Source organism: Cyprinus carpio, unplaced genomic scaffold (assembly GCF_018340385.1).
Source record: "Cyprinus carpio isolate SPL01 unplaced genomic scaffold, ASM1834038v1 S000006530, whole genome shotgun sequence".
NCBI classification, from domain to species: domain Eukaryota; kingdom Metazoa; phylum Chordata; class Actinopteri; order Cypriniformes; family Cyprinidae; genus Cyprinus; species Cyprinus carpio.
The window spans coordinates 535,798-563,262 of NW_024879195.1; the positions used below are offsets into that span (position 1 = coordinate 535,798).

A 27,465-nucleotide genomic window follows, 5' to 3' on the forward strand; every position below is an offset into this window, starting at 1 on the left:
GGACTAAACAATACAGTACCAACAGTACTATTAGGAAATATCTATAGAAAAAGGCTGTTTTTCTATTTTAATATCTTTTTAACATGTAAATTGATTGCCCAGGCTGGGAAAGCTGAACACAGGAGGCCTACATCTTCTAATATGCTTGAGTTGTAAGCAAGATTTGAAGAAACAGTTCTTATCAGCATAAGAAGGAAAAATTATCTTTATAACACTATAAATGTCTTCAAGGGTCACTTCTTTACTTTTTCAATTTAAATGCAATTGTAATCGCTGAATAGAAGTATTCATCTCCTTAAAAAAAGATCTTACTGAGCCCCAAATTTTGAATAGTAATGCATATGGTTTTTTTTTTTCTGGCACAGGTGTGAAAAGAGCATGTTCTCCTCGTTAGCTTTACCTATCTTTACAATCACAGCAGATATACAGTACACTCGTGCTCCAGACTATATGAGAGACTGTCCACTGTCAATGGGAGGTAACGCAATTCTGACCTCTTTCTTAAATAGTTTGGAAAATAATTTTTGCAATGCATGTAGCACAGACAAATGGGCTTACAATGGCCAAATAACTTTATTTTCTTTGGGCAGCTGGACTGGAAATATGTTTGATACTATTTTAGAGTCCAAACAAAGATTTTGCAACGTGAGTTTAATTATTCTTTGCAAACAATTTTGTGAGTGTTACATCCACTTGAAATGCACTTAAATCATACACAATCAATTTGTTTCAACAGAAACATATTTGCACACATGCTCACACACATACGCAATAAGAAGCGCACTCACTGAATTCCTGTAAACCTAACAAACTGTCTCCACACACACACCTTTTAACACACATTCAGTTTTGACAGAAAGATTACATTTACATTGAACCTACAAAATCAAATCCTGAAACATTTACAGCAATAAAATATCTTACAATACTTAGAATTATTCCCAGAATTCTTTCCTTTTTTAGAGACATGTCCATTATGTGTAAAATATTTTTTTTTATATTTCATTATCCAAGTATTGCTTTTTCTGGGTAAAGCAACAGTTACCATACAGTAATTTTTCAAGCAAAGCAGTTGTGCTGTGCCCGTCTGAAATCATGCGTTCTTTATATTGGTGAAACTCACTCAAAGTCTTTCACTTAAGTTTAAACCACCGTTTAAATCTCTGAGCTGAAAGAAGGCGTCACAAAGAGAATCACAGCACGCCCGTGAGTCCATTTACTAATGGCAACGATCCTTTTTGAAGCTTAAACATATTTGTATCATCTTTTTGTGCTGGTAATGTGAAATCAAACAAAAACCTGAAGACCCTGCCTAACACTACATCAATATGATTTCACAAAATGTGTTTTTTTTTTTTCTTTTTCTGTTTCTCTTTATTCCTCCTCCATCCCATTCCTGCTACGATGGCACCATCTACCTCTGACATCATCAATAGCATTTGGTTTTTGTCTCCAGCATATCCACGTTCATCCTCTCTCTGTCGCTGTCCAGAAGGTGGTTTTTCTGTGTGTGTTCCCATCGACGAGTAAGCACCATCCCACTGAGCGAACAGTGACAAGAGAAGGAAAAAAGACAGATATTGACATAGCTGAAATTTAGGGGGAGGGGGGGGGGGTGGGGATGACAGGACCCCCCTATCTGAGGGTTGCCCCCCACAAAAATATTATTAAAAACCAGTCTGTGTATTTTAAGTAACAACGTTTTATATTTTAAACAATTGTGTAAGTAGTAAAACAACACAAACGTGGAAAAATGCGTTTTAAAAAGTTTAGAACATGGTGAGTCCCCCCTCCCTTGCCTCGATGCTTTGGTCCAATGCCTGCTTTCCTCTTTTTCATCACCTACACACACGAGTCCGGTGAGAGAGAGCAAAGCCAATAGTAGTAGATACTCCTGTAATAAGTGCTGTCAGGCTATTTATTCGACTCAAACATCGGATAAAGTTCCTTAAACCGTGACTTGGCAACAGACACAGCGCGCGGTCTCGATCGACCCATGAACAATGAGTTCCAAGAATCCCTCATGGTCACTTGTGCCCTACATAGACTCGCGCAAGTGGCCGCCAGGCACGACGCAAGTGTTTTTTTGCTAGTTTCAGCTTGACGCAGTTATCATTTCCACACACTGCGGCACATTGTTTTAAACAGCAAATGCATTTGTGCCCAATTGTGCACCCACTGGCGTGCTGGTCTGAAAAGGCGCAGTGTTGGCGCATTGCTATTTTGAGGCAACTGAAATAGACTGTGCCACTGACCAACCTGAAAACACTGGTCTAAAACCAATGGTGGCAAATATTTGTTAATTAAAGTGCGCATAAGTAATATGCACCTATAGGCGGGGGAACAATGTGCATGCACTGCTTATTACCATAGACTATTACATACACAGACTTACAAACTGTCCAACATATAAAAATAAAAGGTTTACAATTTAAAAGATTATTATTCTGCCCCGTAGATGGTTACTCTCTGTAGAAGTATTTCAGTCTTTGCTCTTGCAAATTCCACCACGTAAATAGCGAATCCGACAGGGCGCGAGCTTAAAACTGGATTTTAAAGGGAATGCGAGATGAGACTCTGATTGGTTTATTGCATGTTACGCCCAAAACACACCCATTACTCATTAAGAGAATAGGGACAAACCCTTTTAGACCATGTGTCGCCAGGCACGCCGACCATTTTTCCCCATCGTTAACTTGCAAAAAGTGGATTCAGACACACCCTAAGTGCACTTGCAGCCGTGCGCTTCAGACCATGTGCTTGATCATTAAAATAGGGCCCTTAGTGTTAAAGTTATGTTTTTGTTTTTTTCTAACTCTTAGTCCTGTGTCAAATGTCCTTTTTAGTTTTCATCATATTAGTCAATTCTACACTCTTTTTTGTTTATTCAAGTTGTAGTTGGCTAAAAAGCTATATTTTAGTATAGTTTTAGTCAATGAAATCTTATACTGCGGCATTTAATAGACAGAGCCGTAGATCACTTACAAGCTACGCAATATCACGTTCATTGTCGCACATGAATCGCCTTCGATAAATGAACGCGATTATTGCCGTAGCTTGTCAGTGATCTACTGGCCTGTCTATTAAATGACCGCCTCCATTTGAAAGCAGGTGATGGAGATTTAGCGCTAATCAGGAAACCGGCTTTACTGACGAAATGCACGTGACAATCGCATGCGATATATCGCCCAGCCCTAGTACCAGATACCCCAGGAGACCTATCGGCACCCTGTGGAATCAATACCTCACTAAGTGGCTGCTGTTTTATGGGCTAAAGAAGGTCCTACAGGATATTTGATAGGTGGCCATATGGCTCATCGCTGTATATCTCTGTTCCTATATATGTCTGTGTATATGTATATGTATATCTTGTATCTTTGAATGGAGTTGGCTCAAACTCACAATTTATATGTGTTGCCAGTGTTTTCAGAAGTATCAGTAAACAGAGGAAAGTAAATGTGTCCTTCTAAGAAAGAAAAACATCTTGACATCTGGCTTACCACAAGCAAGAAAACTGCGGCGCGGCCTATATTTTTTCTCCTCTTTTTTGTTTAAAAAAAATATAGAGAGATTATATATGCCTGTAAGATACAATTAAAACTGTTTTAATGATGTTGTGAAAAACAAATATTTTTCATCAGTTTTCATTAACAAAATAAACTCTAGTATTAAACAATGGTTTTACTTACAGAGCTGCTGACCATGTTGTTGTGATACGGGTGCCAGCTGACGTCCCTCACACATGCGTCATGATTGGACAATTTGGACACAATGCTTCCCGTCAACCACATCGTTAGAATACTACAAAAAAAAAAAAAACATGGGAGGAGGTGAAAATAAAATGGATTGGGAATACTAATAAAAAGCCACTTTTTGAAAGGACTTTTCACACTTGTAATCATTATCTGCTTACTGATGATTTTTGCCTGTTGAACAGCCTGTGTAAATGAACTTCTGTCCAGTGCTGAATTTCGCAGGGGAAAAAAGCGGCAGCGAATGAGTGTGTGCAGAACCCGTGACCCTTTAGGTCATCACTGAGGTGTCACCAGACAGCTTATGCCTCTTTAGTGCTGCAGGCCAACAAAATAATAAGTCAGAACAAGCGCTTTGTGTTCAATTGTAAAATTAAGGTTGACCATAAACCAACAGGGCTTGCAGGTCAATTATAGTTGCTCAAGCATGCTAACACACCTCTCTGGGGAACCTGCTGCCAGCGGTAGTCCCAGTTCTGTTGTGTGACAGCGAGCCGTGAGGCTGCAAGCCCCTCTTTAGGTGAAAACTTCCTCACGTCCCACAGCTTAATGGTCTGATCTTTGGAGTTGCTGATCAAGTACCGAGCGTCGCCCTATAGGAAAACATACATACATGGATTTGAACCTGCAAATTTTATGATAACAGTTCAACCACCTTGATCTTGTTCACTGTGACATATAATACATGGCCAAAAGTATGTGGACATCCACGATTTGCTTTTATGCACCAGGACGCATTGAATTAATTTATTTTTACACTGAACTACATTTTCAAACTGAAATTCTACATAATGTAAATCAAATAAACATCAATGTAGTTTTTTAAACTTTTGTAGAACTAATTGTATCTTAGTTGTAAACAGTTTGAATTTGATGAACTACCTTTTACACATAAACTTGATAATTAAAAATAATAATACTTATATTCAATGCACCCCTGTTTAAAGTTTGGGGTCAGGAGGATTTAAAAAATAATAATACTTATATTCAGCAAGCATGCATTAAATTCAGCAAAGGTGACAGTAAAGACTTTCTTTCACATTGTTACTTAAGATTTTTATTATAAATGAATGCTCTATTGACCATTCTATTTTTCAGTTCAGTTTTCAGCATTGATAATAAGAAGAAATGTTTCTGAGGCACCAAATCAGAATGATTTTTGAAGGATCATGTGATGCTGAAGACTGGAGTAATATCTGCTAAAAATTCAGCTTTGCATCACAGGAATAAATTACATTTTAAAATATGTTAAAATAGAAAACAGTTATTTTAAATAGTAATAATATTTCACATTGTTACAGTTTTTATTGTATTTCTGATCAAATAAATGCAGCCTTGGTTAACATAAAACTTTTTTCCAAAATAATAAAAAAATTATACTGACTCCAAACTTTTGAACTGAAGTGTATATTGTATCATACTCACAATCATCTGGTTTATAATCACATATTATTACGTAAAAGGTTTTTGCAGTGTGTTGTAACTGTATTGTAAACACCGTGTCTTGACCATCAAATATAACAGTATGGAATGTGCTATTATACCTTGCTGTGTATGAAGGTGATTCCATCTCTGTGTCCAGCCAGATGACCCACAGGCTGTGGTCTGTCTTCTCTGAGGGTACGTCTGTCCCATACCTTACACAGAGCATCATCACTGCCTGAGAACAGCAGCTGTGATGAACTGTCTGCAAACGCGACGGCATTCACGTCATCCTCATGAGCGTCGATCTGAAAGATTGTGAGATAAAGAAAGAAAAACACTTGAGTCATGCTACAGAGGATAATGTCTGGATATTGTTCTCATTAAATCTAGCTTGCATATTAATGAGGACTTTAAATTCAGAACGATAGACAAAATGATAGATAGAAGGTTTAAAATCACAGGATAGCTAATAAATATGACAGACTGACATTAGAGTTAACTGATATTGAACCAATAAAAAGCCTGCGCCATTAATTCAAAATTTTCTACATTTATTGTATTTAGAAGTGCAGCAGATTTAGAAGTGAAGCAATACTTTTTTGGGTTACTGATGATTGGGTATTTGTGACTTTTTCTTATCCAGTAGCCTCTAAATAAATATTTTTTATTATTATATTATTAAGAGTGCAAATGTATACCCTTCTATTACTTTACTAATGTGTGAACCATACCTTTAGTGTTCTCTTGTTTTGTTCACGATCAAACACATACAGGCAGCCATCGTTTGCACTATTTGATGGAGACAAAAAGCATCTCATTAAGAAAAAAGAAACACTTTAGTTTTCTATGTATGGTTGGTGGTTATCCTGCTATTAAATAATTAAATTAATGAATTAAAATAAAATAAAATAACACTCCAATAGTGGAAATCAGAAAAGCAAAACATTTTTGAAAAAAGTATCCAGATTAAAAAAAATAATAATATTGAGTTAGCAAAGGATTGTTTTCTGGGGTTAGTATACTTAGACCATAGTATATTACTAACCCGCCTAAAATTTCTTTTCCATCTGTGGATGCTGCTAGAGAGAAAACACAGAACCTCCTTTCATCAGGACTGAAAGAAGAAAAGACACCTGTCAGCATTAGCAACAATGAACATTAACAACGAAAGTCATTACTATGGTGATTACATCAAATATAGCTCAGAGACTATACTGAAACATATATAAAATATAAATCTTTAAACTCATTTTCATTCACACAGCCCTTGGGGATGAACAGAGCAAGACCAAACCTCTAAAAGCATAATATTACAGTTTATTATCACAGGATGGTCACTAAATGTTATGCAATGCAGAGAAGATGTCAACATGGTCATGTGAATGTGATGCGAGAGGCAGAAAGACACACTGGCAAAGTCAGCTATTAGCATTATTAGCATATCTGGTGTTATGGCATATATATACTATAAATTTCAATATAGGAGGGTTATTGTTCTTACATATTAAGATCATAATCAAATATCTGTTATTTATATATGATGTCTTTGCTACAGTAATGAGTAGAGCCCTACCGATATGGGTTTTTTGGGGCCGATACCGATATTAGGGAGTAAAAAAAATTGCTCATAATGATGTATCAGCCGATATTCTTTGTGTATATTATAGTACAGTACCAGTCAAAAGTTTGGAAACTTTCCTATTCGTGTGTCAAAACATTTGACTGGTACTATATATAAAATACAGTATATACATGAAATATATATACATAAACACATGATTCACAATGATCACTCAAATGTGGTGATCAAACACTTATAATTACGTGACAGAGATATGTAATGGAGGCAAGGCATTTAACAATTTAACAATAAACTTTACTATCCAAAATGAGTCTGACATCAGTGCACTGAACTGTAAAGTTGAAGTTTATTCACCTTAAATTGAATTCCATTCAACTATTCCGTTGAAGTTTATTTCACTTCGGAACATTCATTCACGGATCTGCGCTACTGTCTTCACACACAGACAGAACTTACTAGAGAAGTGTGAAGTGTGACATTATATACCTCTGTAAATAAATATAATATAAATTCATGTCTCACGCACTTTAAATGCCCTTTGAATGGAACTTGTACGTTCCCTTGGAACTGGAATCATGGCGGAATTTCATGTGAAGTCCACTTCGCAGGGCACTTACTGTCAAATAAGACAACACTTGAATGCTGCTGCCTGAACAAGAGACCTCCTTACTGAAGTGAAAGTGTTGACTGGTGTCACTATCTCGCAAACACGCCGGCAGATCTCCACCAAATTTGGGGGATCCCTTCAGCTCGATGATGCCTCTCGAACGCCACCCTCCATGCATCAGTATCCCCCCAGGATCGCTAGATCACTCGGTGCCGGACCGCGAATTCAACCACCCGTAACTCCCGAACCCCTGGGGCTATCGACGCGTGGGTGGTCTTATTCGAAAGAGGGCCTCTAGACATACACTGGATTTGTGTTTGAGAGAGTTCCTCGAGCTAAAGGGATCCCCCGAATTTGGTGCGGATTCGCCATGCCGTTACGGAGATATGGTCATTCAAAGTTTCAATGGTTTTCCATAGACTTTAGCTTTAAAGCATTTCATCCAGGTAGCCAGTAGCAAACAATGGAGCACACATTGCTGGACAAACTAAGTAATTAAACCATTTCAAGCATTTTATCTGCATTATATGTTCTGTAAAAAATAATTTCATATCGGCGGCATATTTGCCGATATGATATATCAGTGACAGGCTCAAATCGGCCGATAATATCGGCAAAACGATATATCGGCAAAACGATATATCGGTCGGGCTCTAGTAATGAGTGTCGAAATGGAAAAATATAAAAGAATTGAACTCATAAATAACAGAAAATTGTCCCTAAAATAAACAAAAACAACCCCAATTGGTCATTACTTTGAAAACAAACTTCCTTCACATTTCACTTTGCCAGTGTGTTAAGTTTTTGGTTAGCTCACAATCATGTGATGGCTGTAGTGATGAATGGTTATGGAAATCTATTCTAATGTCTGTCATCCACATGAAGAGGAAGCATACAGGTGATTACCTGAGTTTTAATGCTAAAATGTACTATGAGGAAACACTAACTTGAGGTCCAGAGCGGTGTGTGTTTCACTGTCCCCATCTACACTGCACACATGGACTAAAGAGAGGGAGCACAGACAGATATGCATTACAGGAATAAATGACAGTAGTGCCAACAAAGCAGTTTAAGTGATTTGGCACTGTCTTACTGTAGTCAGACCAGCTGGAGTACAGCACACAATGTGCATCAGGGGTGAAACACACATCCAGAATGCTCCAGCCCACGTCTCTGGCCTTCACTGTCTTCTTTAGAGTAAAACGACCCCTACTAGTGTCATATAACCTGATATTCTGATCTATAAAAACAGACAGAAAAAGGAGAGTGTAACATACTGTTTGCGCTACACAATTCAAATGTTTGGTTCAAAGATTTTTGTGTGTTTGTTTTTGAAATAAGTCTCATGCTCACGTAGGCTGTATTTATTTGATCAAAATACAGTAAAAACATTAATACTGTGAAATATCATTACTATTTAAAATGAATGTTTTCTATTTTAATATTTTTTTAAATGTGATTTATTTTTGTGATGGCAAAGCTGATTGTATAGCAGCCATTACTCCAGTCTTCAGTGTCACATGATCCTTGAAATCATTCTAATATGCTGATTTGGTGCTCAGCATTTCTTCTTATTATTAATGAAAACAGCTTTGTAGCTTAATATTTTTGTAAAAACAATGAGCATTTTTTTCAGGATTATTTGTTGAGTATAATGTTCAAAAGAACAGTGTTTATTTGAAATTGAAATTTTTGTAACATTATAAACGCTTTTAGTGTCACTTCATCAGTCTTATGCATTCTTGCATTTCTTACAAAAATAAAAAAAATCTTGCTGACCCCAAACTTTTGAACGGTTGTAAATAAAAACTAAAAAAACATTAAAAAAACCACTGAACATTACAAATAACATAACCCACATAACAAAACAACAAAAGAAAAACTCTCTAATTACAATTACACTTATACTTATGACAAAGTCTTGAATTACAGTTTCACCTTGGCATGCAGACAGGAACATGTTTCCCTCATCACTGTAGACTCCACAAAAGACTTTCTGCTGGTAAGTGTCCTTGTATACCACATGATTAGGCAGGAAACTATGAGGATATGTATATTAATTATTATATACATATGCAAAGAATTATCAGTTTTAGAAAATATCTCTATTTTAAATGTACTGACACATGTCCCCCTGTATCTGTAAGCATCTAGTATTTAAATGTTTCAAATATACATTATTATTGTTGTAGCATTGCATTAATGTTGCACTTACTGTGAACGGATCCGGCTGCACTCTCCATGAGAGAAACTTGACCCATGACACCGTCCTTTTTCCCGCTTCAGAAAGAAATACACAGTTAGATTATAGAAAGCTACACATTTCTGAACTCTACTCTGTTTGGCTGTATAAAGATTTCCTGATTTCTTAATCACAAATCTGAAGAGCTGCAAAGTAAAAGAGCTGGATGAACTGCTCATTCAGACACATTGTATTGTTACTATAAATGCTCTGTACATTAAGATGAATATCTATTAGGGGTGTAACGGTACACAAACATGATGGTTTGGTTCATACCTCGGGTTTGACATCACGGTTCAGTAAGGTTTCAGTACAGCAGGGGGGAAACGAAACACATACACATATATACTTTTTTTATTTAACAGAGGTTTACTGAACAAATTGGCTCTTTCTTTAAAAAAATTCAATAATAATGAAAATTTAACAATCTACCTCAGCTTATGCTCTAAAGTGGGGAGCACTTTTATATTACCATAAGGTTACAATTAACAAAAGAGCCCAAACTTAAATTCAATTACTATTTATTTTTAAATATAATAATAAACACTCAATTTAAAAAACTGTATCCAAATGAAGTTCCACTCGTGCAGTGGTTAAAACAATGCTGTATTTGTTCGATACACATGTGTACTGAAACGAAAGACCAGTACCAAATATTTTCAGGAACGAACACGTGTACCGTTACACACCTAATATCCACAGATCTGCCTTACCTCTGCCAGCATTTGTGTGAAACTGTATCTGCCCTTTATGCCTGAGGAAGCAGTGGCAAGCAGGATCTGTGTGCGGATCTCACTGCGGTCAACTTCCTGTGTGTCTGGTTGGGCATCCACTGAGAGAGTATAAATACGGCATAGTAAATGACCACAGAAGTGTTTAATTCAATGGTATTTATGGCACCATTTCTCACTTTTATAGAAGGAAAATTATGCCATATAGTCCATAATTCCTACCTGGAGGGTCATATCGATGTCCTAGCCGCCCATCCCAGGCCCCATCGCTGTCCTCATCTGAGTCTGAATATGACTGCACGAGCTGTAGGCCCGTTGCTCCACTTCCATGGACCAGGCGGACCTGGCCCCTATTGTAGAGAAAAAGGTAGAACTATTCTGACCCGTATGACAAAAGAGGAAGTGGTAGAGTTCCAGAACATACAGCCCAGGTAAAGGGATCGCCAAATAAATGTTATGTAGGTTATGTATATAATTACCTCCGCAGTAGGTACGCCAGAACTTGTGCTAAGTCAACGTTCTCTTCAGATCCTGACTGCCTCTCAGACTGTGTGTGACCCGTCTGATTGGAATTCTGGTTGGGTTCTGGTTCAGACTGGTCTGGATTGTTGCCAGAGCCCCGACCGGACATCCCAGAACTGGACTGAGAGCCCATAGACTGATTGTCTGCCAAATAATTTACTCAGAAATAAGCAATACAAGCAATCACATTCATGTCATTATAAAAAAGAAATATAATAAATATGCTAAAATTTATTTAAAGACATTGAAGACTATCTTTTAGTAATTATGTTGAATCTATGACATACATCCAAATAATAAGCGAAATACCTGTGTTGGCAAAGCTGAATATTCAGCAGCCATTACTCATTCAGTTTTCAGTGCCACATGATCTTTCAGAAATATGCTAAAAATCATATCAATTATTATTATTATCAATACTGAAAACAGTTGTGCTGCCTAATATTTTGTGGAAACTGAAACATTCAATTTCAGGATTCTTTGGTGACTAGAAAGTTTAAAAGACCAAAATTAATTTGAAATAGAAATCATTTGTAACATTAAAAATGTCTTTATTGTCACTGTTACATGTAGATCAATTTAATGCACTTCTGAATAAAAACATGAATTTATTAATTTTTTTTCTCACTGACCCCAAATGTTTGAATGGTACTATGCATGTTAAATTATTGAGAAAAAAAAAAAAAAAGATTTAAACAATTTCACTTAAAACTTTGTTAAGGTTTTTTAATGCATTTTAACATGTTTGAGAAATACTAAGCACAGAGAATTATTGTTAGCATTATTATTATTTAAAAAAGTAAGACAAACAATTCTAGGATTATCTTAGAGACATTTAACACCATCTTTAGTAATACTGTAAATAATAGGACATACACACAATTAATAAGAAATATACTTGCCTGACTATAAATTTGTGATGGACATGACACAATGCATAAATATGTATTTATATGTATATATATGTACGAAATGAACACTGATGTAGTGCATTAATTGTGTGGTATGTCAGTGTTATTAACATCCCACTATTTTAATAAGACCACCAATAATAAACAGGTGATTTAAACTAATGTTGACTTACAGCTGATGTGACTGACAGGCGTGCATGCTAATATGACAGGCTCGAACTGAAAGGAGCAAATGGCATGGGACGAACATTTGAATTGCTTCATATTTACAAACTAAGAGTTTAAAAAAGCAAAATACATAAGAGCCTACTTTTTACGTTAAAAATGCACCCAAAACAGCCCTTTGTTTATAATTTAGCGCTCAAGCTAGCACACAGTTAAGCGACCTACAATAGAGACCTACCAGTTAAATGGTAACAGCGCTTTGACAGCTCTTCTGCTCCGTTGGCTTCTTCCTGCAGACCTCGGTGAAGAACCACCAAACAATGTTATCAAAATTGAAGCTTGTAAACGTGTGAGTTCAGGAAACTAAACGCCTCTGTTTCCTGAGTAGGGTTTAAGACGCTCTAGGGTCGTGACGCGCCATGTTGTTTACGGTCTCGCGACTCGCCTTCCTCAGGTCACGTGACACAGAGACGCTCTCTCACAGAGCAAACACAAATAATAGAAACAGCACATTCACATAATGACACATAGGTCTTTGACAGTTACGCCGTCTATATTGAAAATATTGATTTTCCAGCAACAAACCATTAACAGTGCAATACACATATATAAATAAATAAATAAATAAATAAATATATATATATATACATATATATACATAAAATATATTAAAAAAAAAAAAAAACGATAAACTTTTACTCAGCATTGGAAGTGACTCAAAAAAATTAGCTAGCAAAGTTCTCGATTAGATAAATTAGATACACTACACTAAAATCTAGTTTTCCTAATTGTAAAAACAATAAAAAATAGTCTGATGTCATTTATAAAATATATGGGTATATAAGCAAACATAAACAAATTCCAAAAGAAATTAAAAAAAGAAAAATAGTAAATTATTCAGAGAAAACAGCAGAGAACACAAGCAAGAGGTCACACAGAGGTAAAATGTGTCAATAATTATAAAATTACAGACGCTAAAAAACAGCAAGACCCTGAAACGACTGATGTTAGACTTTCCATCACTTCTAACACTAATTGAATTTTGCTGTTGAGAAATGAGACTCTGGATGACCTCTTATGATGTCACTGTTGTGACATCACTGGAAGTTTAGCCTGTTCGGAGCCTGTAAAAGGAACAAAGCTGTGTCAGTTCATCTGGCTGAGACTTAAGTCCTTCTCAGATACAGTTGTGACTTGTGAGTTCTACACAGCAGTTGTGTTTTGTACAATCCAAATAGCAAATGAAATGGCAATTGGTCTTCAGGGGAGGATGACGATGAACCAGGGGGTCATTGCTTGTCAGTGATTTGCACCCAGATGTGACCGAACAATTATTGCATAAAGAATTCCACCCATTCAGACCAATCTGTTCTGTGAGCGTGTGTAGAAACACAATAACCAACCGGTCTTGTGGGTATGGTTTTGTGATTTTTGAACACCGGCAGCATGCAGAAAACACTATGGCTCTGAATATTTTGGAACTCATGGGCAAACCAATGTGCATCACGTGGGTCTAACACATGAATATTAAGGTCCTAGCCAGGCCCAATAACAGGTTTGCTATATATGATGCCTGTTTCAAACTCTGGGGAGGTTCTGCAGCCCAGAGAGTTCTTCCAAATGAACGGCAAACCAAAAGAAAAGAAGAGCAGCTCTGATGCTCCATCTGAACCCTCCGGGCCGTCGTGGGGAAGAAGGCTTGCAAATACTGCTTTGAACAGGCCATTCATACTTCTAAAAAAAATCTAACATAATAAAATATCATAAACAAAATTAATAGTATTTCATAAACAACAGAGAGCTTCACTGTGCAGTGTAGTCGAATAAAGATGTAAGAGTTTAAAAGAGTGCTCGGCAATAGTAATGTTAGTACGATGGGAGAAACCGTATCTAAATTGATTATTTATTTGATAATAATATTATTTATAGAAATCATAGTTTCTCGTTTTCGTACAGGTACAATTTGCACCATCTGCTGGACAGTTTTGTTAGACTTGATGTACATATAATTAACAACGATCTATAATGTAAAAACATTTGGCTAGTGCTGTGCTGCCTAAAAGTTTAGGAATATTTAATCCTTGAATTTTGATTTAGATTTCCGTTACCGAGCTCCTCAAGGTACATACATGCATACATACAAAATTAAATCCCTAAGCAGTATGTGTGGGGGACTTTTTGAACGTATTCTTGGTGTGTAATGTAAAAAATGAAATCATTCATTTAGATGTTAGTGCTGGTTGAATTTTAGAGCGGGGACTTTTAATTATAAACCACATTTTTGAACCGGAAGTACTCAGTTGTATCCAGCGTCTGTGTTTTCAAGAAACTTGTTTTGTTATTTTAATTCGTGGTGAGTGTGACCGCTGTACATTTAATTAGCCACAATATAGATTTTATTCATGAGATTTATAGATCTACTTAAAGAAGAAAATGTAAAATAATGTGATTCATCGCTTTCAAAATTGTGTAGGAACTCTGTTGTTATGGGAACAATCTGCTTTTATGAGACGGTTTAAGAAAAATAAGAGAACAAATATGTAAATACCAAGTACACCAAAAGATAATAAACACAAAAAACGAGCCTTATAACGTCTGTCATTATTATCTCAAAGTTTTGTGTTTTATTTCTAAGATTTCTTCCTATTTGTCTCTGCTTCTCATATGCTGACTTAACAATAATTCAGATTTTTCTCATAAGCCTGATGTTTTGTTTTGTTGTTTGCAGGAGTAATACAGCGCCTGTGAAACAATGGGTTTGTAAAGTTACTTGAGTTATATTTATTTGCAAATAGGAAATTGTAACATCTCGACCAGCTTGCGTGCTTTTTGTATATGCATTTAATGAACCTCATACATTCGTTATTCATCCTTATTCCTGTTAGCTTCGATTTCAAGCTTCTTATTCCCTTAAGTGTCCAAATAACATTTTCCGGCAGATGTTGAAGAGCGGACTTATGGTGGTTGTGAAGGCCCGGATGCCATGTATGTAAAGCTGATCTCTTCAGATGGCCAGGAGTTCATTGTGAAGAGAGAGCATGCTTTAACCTCTGGCACCATCAAGGCTATGCTGAGTGGACCTGGTGAGTGTGAAACATGGTCAAAGTCTAGCTGTTATATTGTGAAATTCTTCCATCACTCATTTGTTTTCAAAAACATTTTAGCAATATCTGACCAGAAGGAGGAAGTGCTAACTAACAGTTGCATGCTCTCTTCTAGGTCAGTTTGCGGAAAATGAAACCAACGAGGTGAACTTCCGGGAGATCCCGTCTCATGTTCTCTCCAAAGTCTGCATGTATTTTACCTATAAAGTGCGTTATACCAACAGCTCGACAGAGATCCCAGAATTCCCCATTGCTCCTGAGATTGCCCTGGAATTGCTTATGGCTGCAAACTTTCTCGACTGTTAGATTGGAATGGAGAATGTGTTATACTGTGACCGACTTACTGGCCATCATAGATGTTCTAATGATTTCTGATTGTGTATTTATGAATGTTTTGTATTTTTTGTTCCATTGTAATTTCAAATGGCTAGATAATTTGTGTTATGTGTGCAGTGTTTTAAATGTCTTACAATCATTTTGTATTTGGAAGTCTTTTGCAATTGTCCTAGTGCCATTCACACTAGGAATAAAAATGGATGAACCAAATATATCATTGCCACACCTCTATGTCTTTGTTTTTGACTGGTTTAATAATTAATACAGCACAAAGAATAAACAAAATGACTTGCATTTCTGAGAAGACACAAGTGAACACAAAGTGAAGGGAAGCTCTATGTATTTTCAAAACAGTGATAGAGATCTTAGATACAATTATTGTAACTATTAATAATGATAATACATAATTATTAAGAATTTAAAGGGTTCCTGACCCAAAAAATAAAACAATGTTTTTAATAATAGATACTTATTTAAAAAGTATAGATATTTATTGATTATTATAACTATTATTAATAATAATTATTAAGAAGGAAGATTGTATCTTGAAAGTTGCTGTAATAGAGTAATATAATAATACAGTCAGATATTTATTAAAAAGAATAGATATAATAATATAATTATAACTAGTATTAATAATAATAAGTAAAACCCAAAAATAATAAAAAAACGTTCCAAACCTGTGCCTTTCTTTCTTTGAGAAAATAAAGAAATAAAAAAAATTTATATAGAGAGAGAGAGAGAGAGAGAGAGAGAGCGCTCGTGTGTCACGTGATGGTGACGTCAGTCGCCCTGCGTGTGCGCCACTGATGCAGGGGGATCCATCATGGCGTCGATGCAGGTAAGATCACAGCTGACATCTAGCTCTGTTTAATCTGTCAGTCACTCATTGATCAAGTGTCGAGTGTGTCATTTTTGATAGTGTAAATGGTGTTTTTTTTTTGATACGCCTAATTAAGGGATCGAATATCGTTGTGTTATTTCTGAAATCATAACTTGTCCTCCTCGCTGCTCCTGAGCTGTCAGGGTGAGAATTATCATCGGTGCTTTAAAAAGCAACAGCTGGCGAGCAGGACTCACATAAACTACTGATTTACCGCAAACACGGGCAACGCAATGAGAACAATCACCGTCTTATTACTAGAAGTATCAAGAGTTTGCTTTCTGAGTGGCTAGAAATCCTACTATAAGTATGTTTACTTATTTGTATCCAGTTTTGCAAGATTATTTGTGCATTTGATAGAATAGGACATTTGAAGTTATAGTTGAATTGAACTGAATTAATATATGAGTCACTGTTTTGTGCTGAATACGAATATTAGTAATGACAAAATACAGGCAATGTTTGTTGCCACACAGCTCATAGTGCTATAAATATTCAAATGAATGTAAAATTCAGAGGATGAATTCGGATTTAAATATGTGTCATTTGAATACTGTACTGAATTTAAATGCTCGGATATATCTCATACGACTTAATGTGAATAATGTAAAATTAGAAGACTTATTTTATCCTGGTATATTCTTTACATTAAGGGGTTTTCACCCTTTTTTTAATGCGCACCCCAATATCCTTTTATCATCTGCATATTACTATATTAAGATGAAGCTCTGTGTGTGTGTGTGTGTGTGTGTGTGGGTGGGTGGGTGTGTGTGTATCTATAATTTTATATCTATCTATCTATCTATCTATCTATCTATCTATCTATCTATCTATCTATCTATCTATCTGTGTGTGTGTGTGTATATATGTGTGTAAATATATATATATTTACACAAACACACAGACACACACAATAAATATAAAATCTTACAGAAAGTTATTTTCTGTCTCTCCTTCTTTGTTTAACTCTTTTTCTATCTCTCAACAGAAAAGGTTACAGAAGGAACTGCTAGCCTTGCAGAATGATCCGCCCCCTGGAATGACCCTAAATGAGAAGAGCGTACAGAACACCATCACACAGTAAGACCGTCATTTCCCGACTCTTCGTTTAATCGTATACCCGTGTGTGTGTGTTCATGGTGTACTTATTAACAGGCTAGCTTCCTCACGGGAAACAATTTAAAAGTGCAATGACTCAGTGTTTTTTTTTTTTAACTTATTGTTATGTGTTATTTATACTCCATTATCATCACGTCAGGCCTGGAGAACTCTCGCCCATTGTGGGCATTGTGTTTTTAAATGTTATCAGTTTTAAAGCAAACCTTTCCCATTTGGTGTCATTTGTAAGGCTGCTCTGCCCGACTTATTAAACATTAACATTGTCAGCTTGAGAGGGTAGTATTGCTGTAACGGACCTTACTGACCTCTTTTTGGCCCGTGCATGTGATCATATCCGTGTCTGGAAATATCTAGCAGTCTTTTATGGGAAAATCTGTCACATCATATTGTTCCAGAAAGGATTGCTGAACTGAATCGTGTGCTCAGTGGTGTGTGTAATTGCATCTTCTGGCTTAACATATGTGTTTATGTCTTTCTGTGTGGCAGTAATGAGAATAAATCACTGACATAATTACTCAGTTGTATAGAGCGAAATTTTGACAGCCAAGGGTTATGAACATAACGTTTATTTTATGTAACTCTGGTCAGTATTGTGGGAACATAATTTAACAATGTGAGTTAGTTTTCCATTTTTATATGGTAGCAGCTTTGTAGCCTCGTCTTGGTTAATGTTTTTTTCAAAGAACTGTCAGGCATGTGTTACGAGTTTAGCAACTTGACAGACGTGTTTGTCCTGAACTTATTGGTTTTTGTGTTCATTGCTGTCCATCAAGTTTTTTTGCAGGAGCTTCTCTGATGCAGATTTGTCAAATATGCTAGATGGGAGGGCACTGGTTGAGGTTTAATTGAAATATTAACTCTTACTCTAAAAAAATCTCTTAGTGTCTTCTCTCACGTGAAGTAATACACCACATATCATAAGTTTGGAATATTTAAGACTATATTTTTTAAAGTCTCTTATGTTCACCATAGTGAACACCTGCTTTCTTTCTTTTCTTTCTTTCATTTATTAAAGATACAATAAATCAGAATATTATTTCAGTTTAAAAGAACTGCGTTTTATTTTAATTGAATATTTTAATTTATTTCTGTTTTGACAGCTGAATTTTAAGCAGCCATTACTCCAGTCTTCAGTGTCACAGAAATCATTCTAAATTATTATTATAATTTTTTTTAGGATTGTTTACGGAATGGAACATATAAATTTTTTTAGGATTGTATACGAAATAGAAAACATAAAGAAAATGTAAATAGAAATATAAATAAAAAAAAAAATGAAAAGAATTAATTAAAAAAAAAAAAACCTTACTTACTTGCCCTGACCGGTAATATATCATGGTTTCCACAAAAATATTAAGCAGCACAACTGTTTTCAGCTTTTATAATAATAAGAAATGTTTCTTGTGAGCACCAAATCAGCATATTAGAATGATTTCTGAAGGATCACGTGATGCTGTTTTAGCTTTGTTAAAACAAGAATAAATTACATTTCAAAATATATTCAAATAAAACACAGTTCTTTTGAATTATAATAATATTTCCACAATATTACAGTTTTTTTGCTGTATTTTTGATCAAATAAATTCAACCTTGGTGAACAGAATACTAGACTTATAACATTAATACAAATCTTATGACCGCTAGTGTAATACAAACTAAAAGGCAGAAATGTGAGCTCCTTTGCTGACGCAGCACTGATGCTCCAGCAATATATCCGCTCCATCTGTGGAACGTTCTCTCTCTTCTGAATACAAACTGCTGCTGTAGATATGATAATACAGTGGCAGGAAAATGACATTGTTGATGTCACTTTATTTGACCCTGGTCTGCTGCAAGAGTTTTCTTTTAGCAGATGGTCCAACATTGATATTGCAAATTAAAATGCGTGTGTTTGTACTGGGGATATCAAAATTAATACATTAACGTGTGATTAAATTAATTAAATATGGTTAATATATCTAATTTGGCTTTATAACTCATTCATTGAAATCAATTTTTAAGATTCACGATAAAAGAATACTTATACAAAAGATTATAAAAAAAAAGTAGTGTTCTTGTTTACTTTTTATTTATCAAAGAATCATAAAAAAAAAAAAAAAAATCACAAATAACACAAAAAAAAATAAAATAAACATGTAACACTGAAGACTGCTGAAAAATTGCTCCGTTGCAAGAATATAATTAAAAATATATTAAAGTAAAAAACAGTTATTATAAAACATAATACTTCACAATATTATTGTTTTCACTGTATTTTGCAGCTTTGGTGAGCATAAGAGACTTCTTTCAAAAACATTTTTACCACCCCCAAAATTTAAATGGTAGATTATGTATTTTTAATGATGTTATTTCAAATTACTTTCAGACATTATGTATAGTAATAACTAATTGATGTAGAGCATTTTAAATTGTTCATCTACAAGCAAATTCAGTTTTGTTTTAGGCCAACTTGTCGACATGATAAATTACCTTTATTTATAATAGGTTGCATATTTCTGTTGCCAAAAACTGAAGTTCATTAATCTAATCAAATTTATATCGCCCTCTATGCCAGATGTTTCCTCCAGTGATATCCAGCCTTGTATGTTAGTAATCAATCAGTGAAGGACACACACGAGCACATAGTAATGGACAGTGAGTGTTTGTGTTCACTGTTCATTTTCACTCTCAGCTTGTCAAGTTGCTCTCCATCAGTTTGCTGTAGCCAAAATCACAAAAAATTGAGCGGATGATCCCAGAGCACTTGGGTCAGGGATCATTTTGCTGGAAAGAGCTGTCATCTGTTTGACCCCCTGACATAGTGCCGCTTCCCTTACTGTTTAGATCTGGATATTTAATGGCTCTCGTCTTGTCTTTTATTGCTTATTATCTTGCTGCTTTCTGTCTCTCTCCTCATTTTTAATTCTTCTCCAGGCCTTTTATGGCTGAATTAAACTCTCTGCTGGCTGGCTGTAGAGTAGTTCTGTTTTTCTCAGTGGTTTACTTATGTATGCAACTTTTGCAAAGTTTAAGAGATTGTTAAAGTAAATAAAAATGCTTCATTATTAATATCTTTCTTTTTCTTTTTATAGATGGATTGTGGATATGGAAGGAGCCTCTGGTACTCTTTACGAGGGGGAGAAATTTCAGCTTCTTTTTAAATTTAGTAGTCGTTATCCCTTTGACTCACCTCAGGTAGGTCAAAATATTATTTATTAACACTATATTTCATAACCAACAAAACTATTTATTTTATATTGTTTTTAGAATGTATATTTATTGGCAATATTAATAAGAATGGGTGATTAAATTTTTTTGACACACTAAAAATGCCAAATTTCTGCCCAGTGTTATTTCAGTATTATTTATACATTATTATAGTGTTTAATATTTTGAATGAACTTTTATTTTTATATATTTTCAGTTTTTGTTTTATTTGTTTAATTTTGAGTGTGCTTTTGACATTTGAATTAATTTTTGTCTTTGAAATATTTCGAAGCATTTTTATTTTTTATTTCTGTTAGTAATTTAGTCAGCTTTTTTCATAAAATCCAAGCATTTGAACATTTTTGCTTGGTTTGTTTTTCATCAATATTATATTTTATTGTATTGCAGCTTTATTTAAATTAACAGATTTTTATATATAATATTATTATTATTATTATTATTATATATATATATATATATATATATATATATATATATATAATATATTATTATTATTATTATTATTTTATATTATATATATATATATATATATATATATATATATATTATATATTATATATATATTATTATTATTATTATTATTATTACTATATTTTTATATATATATTATATATATATATATATATAATATATAGATATATATTTATATTTATATTTATAACAACACTGTCTCTGAGAAGGTTTTCCATAGATCACTTTATTATGTCTTTGTATGTAGGCAGATAAACAAGTGTGTTTGCTCACAGTAACATTGCTACTCATTTGCATAAAATTAAAATTGAATTGAAACGTGAATTGCTGGACACTCTTAAATGTTCCTTTCATTTGTAGCTGCCAGATGAACTTTTAAGGGTCAACTAAAATAATAGGATCAATGCGCACAAGGGCATTTTGAGCTTGTAAACTGCAGATTTAAAAGCCACATTTGAGAGGATCAGCTCTGATCTTATTTTACATATCAGTCCCACTATAAATAGCAGAGCGGTATAGACCAAATTAGATAAACAAGCTCACACACCATTAAGGCTTTTAGGGATAAGAACAGCAGGAGTATATGGATGCAGGTACTATTTGAAAACCATGTTACAGCAAGTGACAGAAATGCTGTTGATGGTTTAAAGCTGATACAAAGTGTTAATGAAGCAAAAGTAAGTTTATGTATTTTAGCCTAAGGAGTTTTAAATGTGATAAAACAGGGCAGCACTTAAGATTAATGGTGACTGATAACTTTTTTTTTGTTGCTGAAGTGGTCCTAGCAGAGTTTGTGAGCATTAAGGGCATTCAGTCGGAGGTGAAACACTGGCTATTTTTTCCCCTCTGACCGTGCGCTTTTCCTCATGTAAGTCCGGATCTGGCGCCGGCTTCTCATTCAGCCAGCTGTCTCTGTCTCTACCTCCTAATCTAGCAGCCTCATGCCAATTGTGAGGACTAAGCACTGGCTTATGATTTAAAGGGATAGTTCACCCCAGAATTAATGTTCTGCCATCATTTATTCACCCTCATGTTTTTCCAAATCCACATGATGTTCTTTGTTCTGTGGAACACAAAAGGAGATGTTTTGAAGAATGTCCGCACTGCTCTTTTCCACTATGAACGTGGATGGGGACTGGGGATGTCAAGCTCTAAAAAAGACAAAGAGCTCCATAAAAGCTCCTAAAGGAGAGTGTTTGTGTGTTTGTTCACTACTCACTGCTGTGTGTGTGTGCGCACTTGGATGGGTTAAATGCAGAGCACAAATTCCGTGTATGGGACACCACACTTGGCCACACTTCACGTCACATTACATCACTCATGCAATAAATTGAAAGTCCCTTGAATTTTTATGATAGCTTTGTAAGGAACAGGCCAAAATGTATGTTATTATTCATGGCTTGACTATTATGGTCAATATTGTATGGAAGCTCATTTCTCCTTTGGGGCAAAAATACATAAATAAATAAAGTTATTGTGACTTTTATAACACATTTCTGATTATGAATTATTAATTGAGAGAAATTGTGAAGAATTGAGAGAGAGAAAAAACTATTCAAATTCAGAGAAACTGAATTGTGAGAGAAAAAGTTTGCATTTACCTTTTTTATTCCTTGGCGGAAATGAGCTCAATTCTGCAGGTTTAAATCTTGCAATTCTGAGAAAGAAAAAAAAAAACAGATGAGATGACTGAAAACAAATGTTTATGTTGTGCTTTGACAGGTAATGTTCACAGGAGACAATATACCTGTCCATCCCCACGTTTATAGCAATGGCCATATCTGCCTGTCCATCTTAACGGAGGACTGGTCACCAGCTCTTTCTGTGCAGTCCGTTTGTCTTAGCATTATTAGCATGCTGTCTAGCTGCAAAGAGAAGGTAAGTGTCTGTTTTGGAACTTGGGTATTGTATCTCTTTGGATTTTAAAGTTACAGTGCAGATGAAAATGTAAAGATAGCACATTTAGGTTCTAATATGAGACATATATGTTTGTTCATTAGTTCCAATAGTAAAACATTAACCACGTCACTCAGCCATATCTGGTGCCTCTCAAAATCAATGGCTTACTAATTATTGTCTTGCTTAAATGTGTCTTAACTGACATTTTATAATTGACAGATTATATAATATATACAACCTTAAGGACATCAACAGAAAACTGAGTTGTCAATTGAAACTTAAGCATTTATAGTCAGTTTACATCAGTTACATCAATTTATAGTTTACATTAGCTTCCAAAATTATTTAATATTACAATAAGATTTCTAACCATTGATAATGAACATTGAAGACTGGAGTAATGGCTGCTGAAAATTAATCTTTGCCATCACTGTAATACATTGCATTTTAAAATATATTAAAATAGAAAACAGTAACTTTAGAATTCTGAGAATATATATATCACATAATTTTTTTGATAAATATAGCTTTGGTAGGCATAAGAGACTTGTTAACAAAAAACAAACCTTGGGATAGTTAATAGACGCTCACTGGCCACTTTATTAGATACACTTGTTCAATGCACGTTAATGCAAATATCAAATCGGCATGGCGCATGGCAGCAACTTAGTGCATTTAGGCATGTAAACATGGTCAAGACATCTCTAGGGTTTACAGAGAATGGTTTGAAAAAGAGAAAATATCCAGTAACCAGCAGATCTATGGGCGAAAATGCCTTGTAGATGCCAGAAGTCAAAGGAGAATGGCCAGGCTGGTTCGAGCTGGTTTGCACAACACATCGAACCTAGAAGCAGATGGGTTGCAGTAGCAGAAGACCATAGAAGATTGGAAAAAAGTCACCTTGTTTGATGAGTCTCGATTTCTGTTGCAACATTTAGTTGGGGCAGTCAGAATTTGGCGTAAAGAACATGAAAGCATGGATCCATCCAGCCTTATACCCACGGTTCAGGCGGGTGCTGGTGGTGTAATGGTGTGGTGGGTAATTTCTTGTCACACTTTGGGCCTCTTGGTACCAGTTGAGCATTGTTTAAATCCCACAGCCTACCTGAGCATTGTTGTCGACAATGTCTGTCCCTTTACAACAACGCGCCATGTCACAAAGCTCAAATCATCTCAAACTGGTTTCTTGAACATGACAATGAGTTCATTATACTCAAATGGCCTCCACAGTCACCAGACCTCAATCCAATAGAGCAGCTTTGGGATGTAGTGAAATGGGACATTCGCATCGTTGATATGCAGCTGACAAATCTGCAGCAACTGTGTGATGCTATCATGTCAATATGAACCAAATCTATAAGGAATGTTTCCAACACTTTTTTTGAATCTATATTACAAAGATTTAAGGCAGATCTCCAAGCCAGTAAAAGGAAAGGTGTACCTAATAAATTGGCCAGTGGATGTAAAAAAATAGGTCTATTTTTATTTATGTTTATGTATTTATTTCTTTATGTATTTTACAGAGGCGGCCTCCTGATAACTCCTTTTATGTACGGACATGTAATAAAAATCCAAAGAAGACAAAATGGTGGTATCATGGTAAGAACTAATATTTGAATTGGCGATAAATAAAACATTTGTAGTGGAAATGCATTTTAAATATATTTCAAATCTGCCTTTTTTCACAGATGATACCTGTTAATATGAACTTTCTAGAAGTCCTATTGACATTATAAAAGCACTTTTTGAAATCATATGGTCTCTGAACTTTAAACTTGGACTCAAACACAAGCATGGACTCAGACCACAAACATGGGAGATGATGTCAGCTGTGTTACCGGTGGCCAGTTGGATGCATGTTTGGGAAAAATAAAAACAGACGGAGAATGGAAATCAGTTTTAAAGAGGATGGAAACAGACCTGTCAAAAGGTTGCTGTGGGAAAATGTAGATAAATCCAGGAAGAATGATTTTTATTTTATTTGTATTTTTTTGTAATGAGATTATTTCTGTCTTGGACCACACATATTCCTGTTCATTTTTGTCATTGGTATGTTTTAAGGTCCACGTGTCTTGTGCAATAACAAGGATAGGTGCATAGCAGGGCAAATAATGAGAAATCCAAAACCAATCTGGAACTGATTCTAGTGTCCTTCGCTTCTTCTCTTTTCTTATATTCCTACTGAAATGATATGCACTGTGAAATGATGAAAGAAAAGATCAGTTCATTCTGATGAAGATATGACGCACCGCTTCAGCGAGTTTCTGATGTTCCACTGTAAAATAGTTTAATTTAAGAAAGGTACTGTTTTCATCTCCAGTTCTGAAATTGTGGTTTCATTGTCATTTATGCTTGTTAGGACTATAATTTGTGTGTTTGAGCATCAAAACCAACCGTGACCATCCACGAACTCGTGTTTTCCTCTGCCAGGTCATATGGGATGGAACCAGTGTTGTATGTATGTTTGCTATTAAAGCAGAGCTGTAGGTAACCCAGTATATTGAATGTTGGCAAGAACGTTCTGTCTTGTATTCTTATTTGCATAAAATGTTTCTGTTAGGAGGCATAAGCTCGAATCTATTTGCTTCATCCTTATTTTTTTTATTTTTTTTGTTTGGTGCAAGCAATGAAAAAGTTGAAGAATGGCAGTATGCTCAAGAGTGTATATCTTATTTGATTCTGGGTACATGTTTTATTCTTTGTAACCTATATATTCTCAAGATGCTGATTATCCTGGTCATACTTGCCTGGCTCAGGTCATTTTTTCAAGGAAGAAAACAATCACAAATATTCCTAAATATTTTCCATTTGATTATATTATCTCCTAAAGGACTGTTACATAGTTTAGGAAAAATTAAAGCAAAAAACTAATGCATATGACTCATAAAAATGAAATTAATTAACCTGGCAGCATGGTCTACATGGAGATAGACAAATGATGTTATTGCAGAGCACATATTTGATAATGTTTGGATCCTGCACTTTTTCGAAATCGAAATGATTTTATTTCTTCAAAAATGAGTGTTTCTATAGTCACAGATTATCAGGTAGTTTGGCTTTTGTGTTATCTGGGTGGGTGGTTAATGTAACACTTTCTGTCCCCAACAGTTGTATATGTTTGATGTACGGTATCTGGTCAGTAATGTGAGATCTCACACTGTTTATTAACTTCATACACTCCAAAGATGTATTTTTAGCCATCCATTCTGAAATACTTGAATATTCTAAACCTGGTTGGCTTGTCTTCTATTCCATTGTCTGTGGTACAGTGTACTTAGACTTCCAAGTGAATGTGCTGGTGTGAAAAAAAATAATAATAATTTGGAGATGGCCATGACTCTTCCCTCTGCACACAATATCAGGATGCTTTATTTAATGTTACACATGTAATTTCCTTACAACTGAAAGAAAATGTATGGAAATGACAACAGGGCTAAACTTGAATGTGTGATCAGTGGCTGAGAAATATATTGACACTTGTCATCGTTTGAAAGGAAGGCAGTAAATGTACACACTTATGGTTAAGACTTGGGTATCTAAAAAGTTGTTTTCCTTTTCGATAATGAAGGGTTCTATTTAAATTGGTTTGCAAGTTGTAGGAAGTATTGTTTTGATAACTCTTTCTTCACTTTTTTTTTTTGTATGTAAAAATTATGTAAGTTGTGCCTGTTAATTTAAATAATAAAAATACAGGTTTTGAGTGAGTCCTCTCATTTACACACTGCATAACTACAGTTATCCATTTTATTAAGTAATGCAATAAGGACAAGTTAAGAATAATCATATTTGTATTTATTTACAAAGTAAATCATCATCTAGAATATTACTTTATAAATAACTAGAATAATAATTATTACTTAATGTATTGTAATATATATATATATATATATATATATATATATATACATATATTGTTTGTATGTATATGTAGATGGTGTATATATTATATATATATATATATATATATTATATATAATTAATTATATTTCTAGTTACTTATAAAGTGATTCTAGAATATTACTTTATAAATAACTAGAATAATAATTATTACTTAATGTATCGTGCATGTGTGTGTGTACACAAGCACACTACATTAATTATATTTCTAGTTACTTATAAAGTAATGTTTTAGAATCCTTAAGATACTGTATTATTATTATTAATAAAAATACATTATAAATTGTATGCATTTAATATTCACTGTAGGTAATATACATTTATTAACTGTGCATGTGTGTGTATATATAGGCTAAATATTAAAGACTTAATATCCTGTATAATTAATAAGGAAATGCATTAGATATTTAATATTCATTGTGTAGTATTGGCTATATATACTGTAATAATACTTGTATAGACTATACATTAAGTAATAATCAGTTGTATAATTTTTTTTTTTTTTTTTTTTTTTTTTTTTTTTTTTTTTTACCAGAATATGTACTCTATAAATAAATAAAAAAAAAAAAATGTAATAGTGTGTTAAATACGTTTTAAAAAGTCATGTAGTAT

At 34.6% G+C, this 27,465-nt stretch overlaps 3 protein-coding genes across 5 annotated transcripts; 2 read left to right on the forward strand and 1 right to left on the reverse strand.

The window, feature by feature from the left end:
* Positions 1 to 985: 985 nt before the first annotated feature.
* LOC109085099 (ddb1 and cul4 associated factor 11) lies at positions 986 to 12,407 on the reverse strand. Its single transcript, XM_042754491.1, is given in 16 exon segments — positions 986 to 1,528; positions 1,530 to 1,541; positions 3,690 to 3,801; positions 3,914 to 4,070; positions 4,192 to 4,345; positions 5,297 to 5,482; positions 5,909 to 5,966; positions 6,223 to 6,291; positions 8,314 to 8,368; positions 8,460 to 8,606; positions 9,305 to 9,405; positions 9,582 to 9,646; positions 10,322 to 10,440; positions 10,562 to 10,689; positions 10,819 to 11,005; positions 12,176 to 12,407. Coding segments are annotated over 15 exon segments (1,638 nt in total). The 5' UTR covers positions 10,995 to 11,005; positions 12,176 to 12,407; the 3' UTR covers positions 986 to 1,429.
* A 1,767-nt stretch (positions 12,408 to 14,174) lies between these two features.
* On the forward strand, positions 14,175 to 15,608 carry LOC109085106 (elongin-C-like). Of its 2 annotated transcripts, none has more exons than XM_019099751.2 (4): positions 14,175 to 14,290; positions 14,666 to 14,693; positions 14,877 to 15,020; positions 15,157 to 15,608. In XM_019099751.2, the coding sequence occupies exons 2-4, from the start codon at positions 14,690 to 14,692 to the stop codon at positions 15,345 to 15,347; spliced, it is 339 nt and encodes a 112-aa protein (XP_018955296.1). In that variant the 5' UTR covers positions 14,175 to 14,290; positions 14,666 to 14,689; the 3' UTR covers positions 15,348 to 15,608. The 2 variants fall into 2 exon arrangements, with proteins under 2 accessions (XP_018955296.1, XP_042610423.1); XM_042754489.1 differs by lacking the exon at positions 14,175 to 14,290 and adding an exon at positions 14,336 to 14,552.
* Positions 15,609 to 16,114: 506 nt separating this feature from the next.
* Positions 16,115 to 26,258, forward strand: LOC109085092 (probable ubiquitin-conjugating enzyme E2 W-B). Of its 2 annotated transcripts, none has more exons than XM_042754485.1 (6): positions 16,115 to 16,218; positions 17,249 to 17,340; positions 20,451 to 20,553; positions 22,780 to 22,935; positions 24,480 to 24,555; positions 24,645 to 26,258. In XM_042754485.1, exons 1-6 carry the CDS (start codon positions 16,204 to 16,206, stop codon positions 24,656 to 24,658), a joined length of 456 nt encoding a protein of 151 aa, XP_042610419.1. In that variant the 5' UTR covers positions 16,115 to 16,203; the 3' UTR covers positions 24,659 to 26,258. The 2 variants fall into 2 exon arrangements, with proteins under 2 accessions (XP_042610419.1, XP_042610420.1); XM_042754486.1 differs by lacking the exon at positions 16,115 to 16,218 and adding an exon at positions 16,229 to 16,567.
* Positions 26,259 to 27,465: the final 1,207 nt, after the last annotated feature.